At 40.4% G+C, this 12,982-nt stretch overlaps 1 protein-coding gene across 4 annotated transcripts in view; it reads right to left on the bottom strand.

Moving 5' to 3' along the window:
- The window catches only part of zranb3 (zinc finger, RAN-binding domain containing 3), an 89,802-nt gene that overhangs the window by 65,460 nt on the left and 11,360 nt on the right, over positions 1 to 12,982 (bottom strand). For 3 of the 4 annotated variants that reach the window (XM_040141958.1, XM_040141960.1, XM_040141956.1), the window contains exons 3-6: positions 11,267 to 11,285; positions 10,824 to 11,002; positions 6,145 to 6,376; positions 421 to 506 (exon numbers count right to left, since the gene is read on the bottom strand). In XM_040141958.1, coding sequence (XP_039997892.1) covers positions 421 to 506; positions 6,145 to 6,376; positions 10,824 to 11,002; positions 11,267 to 11,285 — 516 coding nt within the window. Of the gene's footprint in view, positions 1 to 420; positions 507 to 1,481; positions 1,568 to 6,144; positions 6,377 to 10,823; positions 11,003 to 11,266; positions 11,286 to 12,982 lie in introns of all 4 variants that reach the window. The other variant, XM_040141957.1, reaches the window with a different exon arrangement.

The raw sequence follows: 12,982 nt of genomic DNA on the forward strand, positions 1-12,982 counted from the left end.
CGGAGAGTTAGATGAGAAGACTGATACCACTCTCATATCTGTCAGTTCCATATGAAAATGGAGCCATGAGGTGGTTATCTTAGCTTAGCATAAAGACTGAAAGCAGGAGGAAACATTACCAAACACTGGCACATTACCCATTTCATTTCAGAAATCTGGTCACCTTAACACAGTTGGCATTATTTTCTCAGCTAACTTCTCAGGCAGTGAATGAGCATATTGACCAAAATGTGAAACGAGTAGTAAATTTGTTGTAGAAAAAATATGAAATACAGAATACAAATTACGTGAACTGTAAAATGTAATGTCATGAAACGTGTAGCAGTTTTAAGATGCAGTGCATGTAAAGTAGAGGAAAGTATGAGGTTATATATTCGTACGAGGTGCATGTCAGCATGTGGGTCCGTGTTGAAAGGTCACCTGTAATGGGCATTGCAGAATTTCTTGGCATAGTCAGTCCAGGTTCCAAACCTCTTTGGATAGAGGGCATCGATCTGCATGAACAGCTGTACAAATACACAGACCGGAAAAAGATTTTAAGCACAACTCTGTACTAAACCACACAATACAGGGTGTGTGTATATGTGAATGTGTGTGTGTGTGTGTGTGTGTGTGTGTGTGTGTGTGTGTGTGTTTGTGTGTGTGTGTGGCTCAGAGTGGCATTCCCCCGCCACACTACGTGCTATTATATACAAAGTGTTATCATTAATGGCGCCGGGCCCATCCCTGACTGAGCTGCCTACTTTGATGGACATCCAAAACAATGCATTTGATGTGTTTGTTCACACATGTAACTGATCGTCATTGGCAACTGGCAGCCAGTTGGCATTTAATGCTTGGCTTCAGTTGTGGTCTGGCTCTGACAACAAACCCTCAGCACCGCCACTCCAGACTCGGGTACAGCCCACCTTACCCCAGTAGACGTTTAAAAAGAGTGAAAATTAAATGGTAGGTGAGATTCATTGAAACTCTGCCAATTCCACTAAACAAGAATAAGGAGTATATGACACTTAAAGGAATAGTTAGAGATTTTGTAAAATATGTTTATTTTGATTTTCTTGCCGAGAGTTAGATGAGAAGACTGATACCAGTCTCATATCTGTCAGTTCCATATGAAAATGGAGCCATGAGGTGGTTATCTTAGCTTAGCATAAAGACTGAAAGCAGGAGGAAACATTACCAAACACTGGCACATTACCCATTTCATTTCAGAAATCTGGTCACCTTAACACAGTTGGCATTATTTTCTCAGCTAACTTCTCAGGCAGTGAATGAGCATATTGACCAAAATGTGAAACGAGTAGTAAATTTGTTGTAGAAAAAATATGAAATACAGAATACAAATTACGTGAACTGTAAAATGTAATGTCATGAAACGTGTAGCAGTTTTAAGATGCAGTGCATGTAAAGTAGAGGAAAGTATGAGGTTATATATTCGTACGAGGTGCATGTCAGCATGTGGGTCCGTGTTGAAAGGTCACCTGTAATGGGCATTGCAGAATTTCTTGGCAAAGTCAGTCCAGGTTCCAAACCTCTTTGGATAGAGGGCATCGATCTGCATGAACAGCTGTACAAATACACAGACCGGAAAAAGATTTTAAGCACAACTCTGTACTAAACCACACAATACAGGGTGTGTGTATATGTGAATGTGTGTGTCTGTAAGGGAAAGAGCGACAGAGACCCGGTACAAGCCGGAGAGAATGTGTCTGATAATATCTCAGTGTTGCATTTTTGTATTCATCTCCTTATAATTGTAATGTCCTATCCTGTAATTTCTCCTTTTATACAGTTTCCTCCAAATAAACCCCCCCCCCGTTTTTTTTTTTTAAAGAAATGCAGTAGGATTTGTTCTACTTGTCATCTTACCCTTTAAATGATAACAACACCTAAAAGTGAGACTGAAAGAAGAAACACATTCTTCTTCTTACAAATAAAAAGTTGAAATAATGAGCAATAAAAACCCTATTTGAACTGCTATAGCTAGCAACTTATAGTGCCTAACTTTCGCTAATGTTAGCAAACTTTAGCAAGTTACCAAGCCTCACTCTGAAGTGAGACTCTTAACTTTTGAAAGAAATAACACATTCTTGCTCTTACATATGAGCAGTCGAATTACTGAACAATAAAACACACCCTCGCTCAAATTCAGCAACATTAGGGGTTTTACTGCTACAGCCTTATTTTGTCTGGTAGCTTTTGGTGGATAATGTTAGCCCAAATTATATGCTGTGGATATTGTAGCGTCACTAACATTAGTTTACTGACTTTATGACTCTTCTCTACTTCTGCTACACTATGTCCACCATCATCCTGTACTTGTCACTTGTGGCCATAACAGCTAATTTAGCAGAAGTTACATAGTCTCACTTTGAAATGAGGTTAAATAACTTCTGAAAGAAGAAATAATACCTTCTTCCTCTTACATATGAAAAGTTGAATGGATGAGAAATACAACACGCCACCGCTCAGTTCAACTGCTCTCTGCTACAGCAGAAGAGCCCTGCTTATAGCTTATAGTGGCTAACGTTAGCTATTGTTAGCAAACTTCAGATGGATATTGTGTAACTGGCATTACTGAGTCAGTTTGCTGAGTTTGTGAGTCAACTCTACTTGTGCTTGTGTTACACTACATTTCATGTGACAAAATGTACCTCACCTGAGACATATTTTATCCTGTAATTGCGACTTGTGGCCACCTCAGCTTCTGTTCAGCAAAAGTTGCCTTATTTGCCTATGTGCACCTGCGCGCTTCATGCTAAGACTTTTGCCATTCCAAGCTGCTGCTCTGCACTGCTAAAATCCTGGTTTTAAATCCGAGACATCGTCTAACAAAATCCCCCCACCAAATCATTCTGATAGAGCACTGGCCTATTGGGAAACTCACGGATGTTTGCGTTTCTAGGGCCGGCCTCGCTGTTGCGGTCCAGCCAGAAACTTATTTTTCTATTATATCATATAATTTGTAAAAATCTCCTTGACAAAACTGGCAGACTTAGCAGTGCATCATGAAGACTGCATACTATTTAAGTTCCCACAATTTCTCGACTTGCAGTTTTTTGACAGCTGGAATCACACTATAACTCAATCCTTCTTTTTTGGCTTGAAACACAGACCTTACCTGTGCTCACAATTACTCTACTGTCATGAAGTGCAACTTGTGTGCAATTTATTCAAGGTCCTGTTGTCCTTCACCTAGTTTGCCAGTCCTGTGTAGTGGAACTGTGTGGTAATTTGTGTCAGCGCCAATTAACCAGGTCAAACCGTGGTGCAGTAACACTAGGCAAAGAAAGCGAAACTAATTTGAAAATTAAATGAACTACGAACAGAGAATATTGACCTACTGCTGCTACATAGCTGCTGCCATGGAAATTATGAGTCATCACACGATCTTTTCATCACTTGATTTGGAAATACCGATAAATCACAAGCTGCTGTTTTCTATCGTCAGTGGACATATGGCATTTTGAAAGGAGCCTTTTCATACATTAAGTAGGCAAAGACTGTGTGTGAATCACACGTTGCAACAAAGCACCCAGAATGTATGTCTGTGTGTAAACACCCTGTCAATTTTCAGAATTTGCAGCAATGTCTGAAGTAATGACAGGTAATCATCAGCAAGGCAATCTGAATAAGCAGCCACATTGAGAGAGCTATTCTAAATTCAGCGCTTGTTCAACAGGAGCTTTGCATTTTCCCCCCTCACACTGTTGATATAATAGGTGGGTGGAATGAGGGCACATTGTGAACAGTGCAGCATGCCCTGAGCTGTGTGCTAACTCGATGTCAGAGCCACAGTGAGTAATGATAGCAGTGAGGAGACTGGCACAGAGGCAGGGACAGGGCTTATCAGGTTTGTGCTGCGGATGATAAAATGTTATATTCAGTTTCAGATTCTAGTGGCAGAGAGAGTGAGAAAGATATCTAAAAAACCAACCTCACCACTGCAGGCAGGCAGTGGCGAAGACAGGATGGCATGTATCACACACACACACATATGTGCAGTATATACTTTAACACACACACACAGACACTTTCTCGATGACACATCTTCTCGAGATTTCGTACAAGTAGCCGACTATCTTGACTTCATTTTGGAATTAATTAGTTGCCTGAATTTCATCGGTTAATTATCATGATCAGGTCTGGGCAATAACTAAGTTTTCCTCGCAGCAACGTAGCAGTTAGGTGACAATGACTTCTGAGTCATGTGTCACATACATACTTTAGCATAGTCAACACGAAACCTATGATGTCAGTCCTGAAAAGTAGTTACGCAGTTGCTTATCCGCTCACCCTTTTAACGGACATGCTTTCCCCGACACCCGTCTTTACACAACAGGGACAGACTCTGGAACAAATGTGATCACATCGCACCAGAGCTTGCTATCCTACAGTAGCTCCCGGTCCGTTTTAGAATTGATTTTAATATTTTATGAATAACTATCTCTGCTCCTCATGATCTCACACTTAATTACATTTCTAAGATCCTGATTGTATGCAGACCAGAGTGTGACCTATGATTAAATCACTTTTTATGCCTATTTATAGTTCTGTTTCTTTCTAATTCTAATGATCCTAATACGCACATTGTAGTCTATTTTGACTTGATCCCGCATACACCGCCCTGCTGCTGTATATACTCATTAGAGCACCAAATGTCTATTAATCCGCAATTAAATCAGATCAGTCAAATCAAACTATATATTTGTGAGCTGCCACGAACAGGATGAGGAATATAGAAAGTAATGTTATTACTACGGGTCTTCATGCAATTTGTTGACAACAAAAAAAAAAAAAACTCTAAAATAAGTACCAGTTTAATCCTTTAAAAGGTCCTGAGAACCTATTTCTCAACCAACTGCTTGGCGTGGGTGTGGCTCAGTTGCAAAAATATTATGTCACGTTCTCCTATGCACCAATCTAATAGCAAATAGCAACATTTGGGACACCCACACAGGTCTGATAGGGCAGATGAGCTGATTTTTTGATGGTTCAGTTTGTAATAAATAATACCTAAGGATGTTTTTCTGAATTTTAACATTTTTTGTTCCTTATTTAAACATGAATATTGATTTAATAAAAGAATACTAAGGAATCCAAGTTTTTAGGGGGCCTTAACTATTATTGTTGTCTTTTTTCCATTCACTTTCTGCCTTGTATTGTTTTATGTATCTTTTCTCTATTTGTAAAGCAATTTGTAACACTGTTAAGAAAAGTTGTGTATAAAGTTTTATTATATTAGATAGGCAACACGGTGACTGGAGGATAATTAGAGACAGTGTAAATGGCTAAGGACAAAGCTCTAGTGCCCCATTGTTAGGGTACGGTGGACGTACAGCACTTGTTATTGAAACTGTACTGTGTCTTCACATCGAGACTGTGAAAAGATTTTCTATTCATAAAGTCCACTTCATCTTCTGCATCTGCAGTGATGGAATACGCCTGCAATCTACAGCTTCAATATAACATATATAAAAATGATATAATAAATCATTACGGAGAGGGGAACGGCTCTGCCGCTCTCCAAACACCATTGTCCTGTGAACAGCCCTTCTTATTGTCTCTAAATTCAATAGTCCCACCCCCTGTGTGCTTCTTTTTATTACTTGTCTCATTTATTGCGGTGCAGTGTCTCTTCATATCGGGCTTTGTAAATGAAGTTTTTTGCAACAAAGGTTATTGAAATAAGTCCACAGGATCCTCGAGGATAAGTGATGCCGGAGAGAGTTAATTGGCTTTTTGAATGTTGGATCTGAGTATTACGTGCTCTGGAGCAAGTTACCATGGCGATCTACCTGCACTGTAGCGTAAAACACCTTGGTGAAAAGCCAGAGCTGAGCCCTGTGAGTTGGCCTTCTAATCTTTCTTCATGAGTTCGGGCTCGCAATCCTTTTGGAAGCATATGGATACATTTTTAGAATCCGTTGCACGTGGTTTCTTTTCAATTAGTCCACGCTGTTCCCTCCTCATTAGCTATAAGTTGAATTTTTCAACAAAAAATTCAAAGCAGGGTTTGAAGAAATCTTGGATCTGCAAGGTTCGTGTTGTCAGAGAAGAAAACAAATGAGCTTACTAGGGTTAAATGTCTATTTCTTTCCCCACAGGGCATTAGTCAGTTTTCATTCCATCAAACTTTATTACCTCTTCAGGTCGACCCAGGGCCGGGGTACCGGTGAGCAGGATGGCCCGCTTGGCGCTCTGAATGAGAGGAACCAGAATCTTAGTCCGGGCGGCATTCCTGGACTTGAGGTAGTGGGACTCGTCCACCACAACCGCGGCAAACCGTTGCCTGGTCAGAGCCTCCACCAGGCTGCGCGAGTCTGTGGTGAGCAGCCCATAACCCAACACTGTCACCTTACTGCTGCTGATACCCCTGAAGGGACAAGGACACACACACACACCAACACTAAGCAGAAAACAGTGTACGTAGATCAACACAAGAATAAGCACCTGATGTCTGTTCTATTTACTATAGCACTAGTAAACAATTCTTCATTTGGAATAAAGTGATACACCATGACAAACATTATGACTTCTACTTATTCAGTTATTGCTGTTTATCAGGGCTGCGATGACTGCTTATTGTCTCAATCAATTATTCTGTTGATTATTTTTCTCAATTTGTTGATAAATCATTTGTTCAATTACATGTCAGATAATAATGAAAAATTGTCCATCATAATTTCCCAGAGCCCAAGATGACATCTTCAAATTGCTTGTTTTGTCTGACCAATAGTCCCAAAAGCCCAAATTATTCAGTTTACAACAATAGAAGTATTAGACATTCAAATATTCACATTTGAGGAGCTAAAACCAGTCAATTTTAATTCACTTACTCACTAAATATTCAAAATGCATCTTCATAAAGTCGGGATTTTTTTGAATGACTGAATAGTTGATCTTCTGCAGGATAATTTGTCAAAATGTTTATTTTTTTAATTACCTCGAAAATGATATCGACAAGGAAACAATCTCGGAGTTTCTCCAATTTCTGAATCAATATCAAAAAGCCCATAAAATAGAATGCTCTGTAAATTAGCAGTTATTTCTGTTAGATTTGGGGGCTATATTTACAAGTTTACATGGGCACACCAACTTTGTCATTTTCTGCTTGGCCTACTTCACGTATTTGGCATAAAATGACAAAAAAAAAAAAAATGCATAGCTGCACGTGCTGTTTATGATAGTTGCACATATTTTTTGCTGGAAAAAGGGTACGTCGGTTGATATTCTATTTTGCAGCTATTGTCCCCAATCCCATGAAAAATACAAAACCAACGCCATGTTAGCCTTTATCTCTTTTCGATACATTCCAACTTCGCTATCCTGTTTGTGGCTCTCAGCCCCAAGCCCATTGGTTCCTACGGAAGACTTAAATCTCATGCCCCATCCCTCCACCAGCTCTGGGGGAGATCACTTCAGTACTTTTTGCGTAATCCTGCTGACAAACAAACAAACAAACACAGGCGAAAGCATAACTACAACTATTAGTACGTGAAGGATCAATTCCATGTTGGTTCTCATGGGATTTGTGGGCCATTAAAAAAAACGACAGAATACTGCCAGACTTATTCTTAAAACTGCCTGGCTGTAGCACTTACAGTAGTTACCTGTAACGGCACTGACAACTGTGTGTTAATAGTTAAATACAAACTCAACACCTGTTCAAATGTTCTAGTGTGTATTGACTTGGAAGCTGAGCCATCAAGGTAAAGTAAAGCGGACAATTTAAAAAGGATGTGTGGACTTGATAAATGTAAAAGGCACACAAAAGGAAGACACAGATGTGGACACAGTGCCATACATAAACTAGGAGCTTTTTCTGCGGCTTTTTCACAGATCTCCTCTTCTTGAGCACTTAAGAAATCCATTCCTGGGCTGTACTGCCATTTTTCTATATTTTCCAGGTTATACACATCCCCAACACAAACACACTGATACACAGGCACTGTCGCAGATAAACAAACAAAAACAGAAGCGACATTCAGCTGCATGAACCTCAATGAGGGGATCTCTGAGAAATCAAAAACATTTCCAGCATCTGTCAGGATCTAATTCTTTGTCTTCGCTACGCACACATTTCCAAGCTGAAATAAACCCAAGGTGCCATTCATGTTCTACAAAAGAACACGTGAGTCAAAATAATGGGAGGAGGTGCTGCATAATTTTTTCTTGCCTCCTCATTCAGTCATTAACACATCCAGTTCAAGGACACATTTTCCCCAGAAGGCTTTCTCAACCTCTTTGCGCCTCATCTGTGATGTGAGGTGAAGTTTTTTCCCCTCTGTGCCAGAAATATAGAAAGTTTGTTTCATTCAAAAATAAAAACTAAGAGAACTAGGGGAAAGTTGAGAAGATGCTAAAAGTAGTTGTTTTCGAGGCTTATACCCCACATTATTCCACAATGCAGAAATACACTGTAAACTTGAATCAATATAAACAGCTGTGAAAATGAGGCACATTTCTCTACGACAGCATTTTTCCACTTCCTGCATTGAAAAATTTTCAGCTCTTGCTCAATACTGCGGACGTCGTCGCCGTGGCATGATTCGTCTGTCAGGGGCTGTCAAACATCGGCCCCTGCTGGCTCATGACACCGAGGGACACTTTGAGACTAATTTGTCAGCCACAACTTTTCTGTCCGTCACACTCCCTCGCTTTTCACACTGTGTGACCAAGTGGGCTCAAGTATTTATTCCATCTCTTTAGGTAAATTATTACCACTTGCATGTGTAGAGGCAGACGGCTGGGGAGATGATGACATCAGACACTGCCACACAGCTAGTTTTAGGGACAACTTCCCCCTAAATTCAAATAATAGCTGCAGCCTTTTATTTACATAATCCTGTGTACGATGAACATAATCCTCTGGATTATGTACTGTACTTTGCATAGACATCCCGAACATATTTATGAGCTCTAAAGAGACCTTGAATGCACTTCCACACAGTCTCTGGGTCTGAGTGCGTAAAATGTGCCCCTATCTGCTAGATAACATGGAGAACTGTTCCTTGAATGGAGTCAGAATTGATCACGACTAATTGTTCAGGCCTTTTCTGAGCAAAAATGGCCAGAACTCATGAGTTGCAGCCCCTCAAATGTGAATATTTGCTGGGGTTTTTTTGGTCATGTATGATAGTAAATCGAATATCTTTGGGTTTTGGCCTGTTGGTTGGACAAAACAAGCAATTTGGAGCTGTCACTTTAGGCTTTAGAACAATGTGATCTGTGTTTTTTCTCAATTTTCAATTAACAATTAATCAGGAAAATAATCAACACATTAGTCGATAATGAAAATAATTGTTTGTTGCAGCCGTGAAACGACTAGTAAACCTTTTTTCCTTAAAAAATAAGATGTTTTCCCGTTCTTTAAGATACTGTACCTCAGTTATTATTGGTTATTGGCTGACAATGTGATCTTTAACCAAAGTATTAATAAATACAGCTACATTTTACCATTAACAGTAATACTCAAAAGTATGAAATTTTGCACACCTCCTTCAAAGTTCACCTTTCTGCTCTCAAACCACAGCTTTAATAAACTGTCAAACTACCACCGTCTCATACTGAGGCTTTATCGGTTCGCCAATATTAGCCTTTCATTAAAAAACAGATATTGGCCAGTGAGTGTCATCCAAAACTGCGATATGAAGAATAAAACTAATTTTGCTCATTACATATTTATTGTCTATTTGAAGCCTATAATCAAAATATATTCTAAGTCATTTTGATAATGAATCTTAAAAAAGAAAAATGTTCCTTTCATTACAAAGTCTGAAGTAGAGTGAGCAGAGGATTCCAATGATGGTGTAATTATTTTTCTCCAGGGGAAAATAAATCTGTAGAGGAATCAAATGATAGTTAAAACGGTCAATGCAGAAATGAAAGTAATCCATTTTTTGGCCACCTGGGGGCAGCAGAGCGCGGCGTAAACAAACCCCTGACATATTATCAGCTTTTAAATCAAGCAACAACCTTAAAACAATTAACTGAACCACGCTGGAAGGCTTTATAAAGCTGAGGGAAACTGCAGAGTTAGGCCATAACTCTCTCGCGTTACTTAGCCCGTTCACATTACACATAGTCATTTGGCCCATTGTTGGCATAAAACAGTGATTAGTGCAGCTTTAAAACTACTTTAATAATATTTTTTAGTAACAGTGGATCACATGATGACTTTTATGTGAAAGGAGTTGCTCCTAGTGATGAACCCAAAGAGAATTGTCACCTGACTCTGCAGATTCCCCTCAGTTTTCCATCTTTTAGCTCATTGTTTTGGCTTTAGGGCCCACAGATTGAACGTCTCGGTTCACTCTCACCCGCTCTCTCCGTGTCGTTTCCAGCAGCGGCGGGCAGCTGGTAACTAAAACCAACTGTACATTACCTGCCAAGCACCCAAATGGTAGACAGTTAGCAACAAGCCAAGCATTTAGCAGCTGAAGAGCTGGATATTTCCCTCAAGGGGTTGGTGAAGACCGAAAAAAAGAGATGATAGGAGAATGATTATTGGATTTACAGTTTTCAAATGGCCAAAAACATGATGCCGAATAAATACTAATGTTGCTCTGTATTTGCTGAATGTGTAAATAAGCCAGCATTTGATAACAAGTTTAAAATACGGCTTGTGTTTACTGCTTGTTTCCGCTGCCTCCAGGTTCAAAATCAATTAATGCAGGTTTAAGAAATTTAGAAAAGTCAAAACAGTTATAGTTGCAATGAAATAGAAAACTAAGAGGCTGATGACAACTTCACATTAATACATGTATAGGTAGCCTGGCCGGGGGGAGGACGGTGGAGGGTGGTATGGTGGGATGACCTACATGGTGTGGCTCTTGTTCTCCACCAGGTTGATGTCTCCAGGCTGCAGCTCGGGGATCCACCTCTCCAGCTCCTCGATCCAGGGATATTTAAGGGATGAGGGCACCACCACCAGGAGAGGCCACTCATGCCTGAAGGCATACGCCACCGCAATGGCCTGCACCGTCTTCCCAAGACCCATCTGGACCGACCAAATCAACACAAGGCGAAGGGGGAGAAAAACAAGTCAATTGCACACCGACTCTGCGATAAATTGCATATGACGGCCTAGCTGATGTGAGGCCCAAGAGTAATAAGGTCTCAGAATGATTCTTGTGTCAAAACCGATTAGGCACGTGGGAGTGCTGCACAGGGCTGACAAATTAATTTGGAAGACATGCAGCGAAGTCTCAGGTTCTGTTTTTTTGGAAAATGGATTTCCTGAGCCAGCGCTGTGTATGCTTACCTCATCAGCAATCATACATCTGTAAAACAAAGGGAAACAGAGAAAACTTTATCAGATGGGTTTCGCGACTGGGAAAATTACTCTGTAGATCTGACCAGCAGGCGATAAAACCTGGTTGCTATATAAAGGCAGAGTTTATAGTTTACATAGAAAGACAACAGCCCCTGCAGCATGAGGGCTTTGCTCAAGGGCACAACAGCATTAATGAGAGGGGGCATTTATTCTGATTCGCTGTCCAGACATTCCTGGCTTGTCCAAGGATTCATATCAGAAACCCTCCTGTCACAACCGGCTTTCTCAAACACGCAAAGTCTGAGTCGTGAGGCACTAGCGCCGCCTCAGACTCAGCTGCTCTCGTGTGTGTCACTTGTGATTCAGGGATGCACCCTTACTTTGAGTTCGAGAACTGTTGTTGTTATTCAATAATTAGGTTGTTGTCCCTTATTGAGTATTTCTGTTTCTGATGTAGCTGAGAGTCTTCAGAGAGCCTTTGGAGACCCGATTAACCCACTGTGTTTGGGTTAACCGGGTTCCGAATAAAAGAAAAGATCATCTAAACATAGTTTAATTCCTGATGTAAAATAATAATTATATTATAATGATACAGGAAACGGTAACCCATATAGGACATACTGTACACGTTTTTAGACATTTTTACATTTTTGCAATACGCATTTATTGTAAGTTTGTCTAGGACTTCACGTGTGTGTGTCATATGTGCATGGCGTTTGGGGATAATAGGCGCTATTTTGTATCGTGATCTCCTAATTGTTGGTGGAGCTGCCACTTTTTGTCCGTACATATAGGCTGCTTTTTGTCCGCGTGGATGTTTGCCTACCAAAGGCCTTGTAGGCCGGAACTTTCCATCAATAAACATTTCTTAGAAACTTGCATATTTCACTGTTCCGAGAAAAACTTCTCCTTTTCACCAACCACACAGCACGCAGTGCCACATCATCGCAGCATCTCCTCGGTTCATTCTCTAACAGCAGCATAAATCTACTTATGTGAAGCATCACAGGATTGCTGGTGGTGCATGGAAGAGGTCTTGCGTTTGGGCGTGGTGCGAAGGGTTATTATTAGTGAAAAAAAGGCCCCATGGTAACCAATAAGATTCGAAATCCAGTCCAATTAGTTTCACATTGTCATCAAACACACATCACCGCAACGCTATTACTACAAGCTAAAACAATCAATCGATTAGTCAGTAGACAGAAAATGACTCTGTAATCTACCCTTGATTATCCCGAGTATCCTTTTAATCCGTATTTTTAAGAGAGCAATATTAGCCCGCAACTGAACCTTAAACTAGGATAAAATAAACAGCTCTCCTCTAGTTGCTGTCTCTCATATGATATGTTGCAACCGAAACATGCAACAGCCAACTAGTTCCTTTTACATTGTACATTGTAAGAAGCAATGAAAGTGCGACACAGCCCTCAGCTGAAGTTGTCCCCATGGAGAAAGTGCAGATAGATCAACCTCTTGTTCTCTATGCCCAGTGGGTTTGGGTTTATTGTCATGACCTTGCTTATTCATAAATGCTTCCAACATCATGTCAGAGCAAACCGTGTAACAGAGCAGCTCTGAATACCTCAGACACACTCTCTCATTATTCTTTCTCCTCCTCCTCCACTTCCTCCCCCCATCTCCGCCCCATTTCTCTCTTTCAGCTGAGGAACATGATTAATGTGCACCTAGCCACTGGTGGTTTTT

This window comes from Xiphias gladius, chromosome 13 (genome assembly GCF_016859285.1).
Source record: "Xiphias gladius isolate SHS-SW01 ecotype Sanya breed wild chromosome 13, ASM1685928v1, whole genome shotgun sequence".
Lineage (NCBI taxonomy): Eukaryota > Metazoa > Chordata > Actinopteri > Istiophoriformes > Xiphiidae > Xiphias > Xiphias gladius.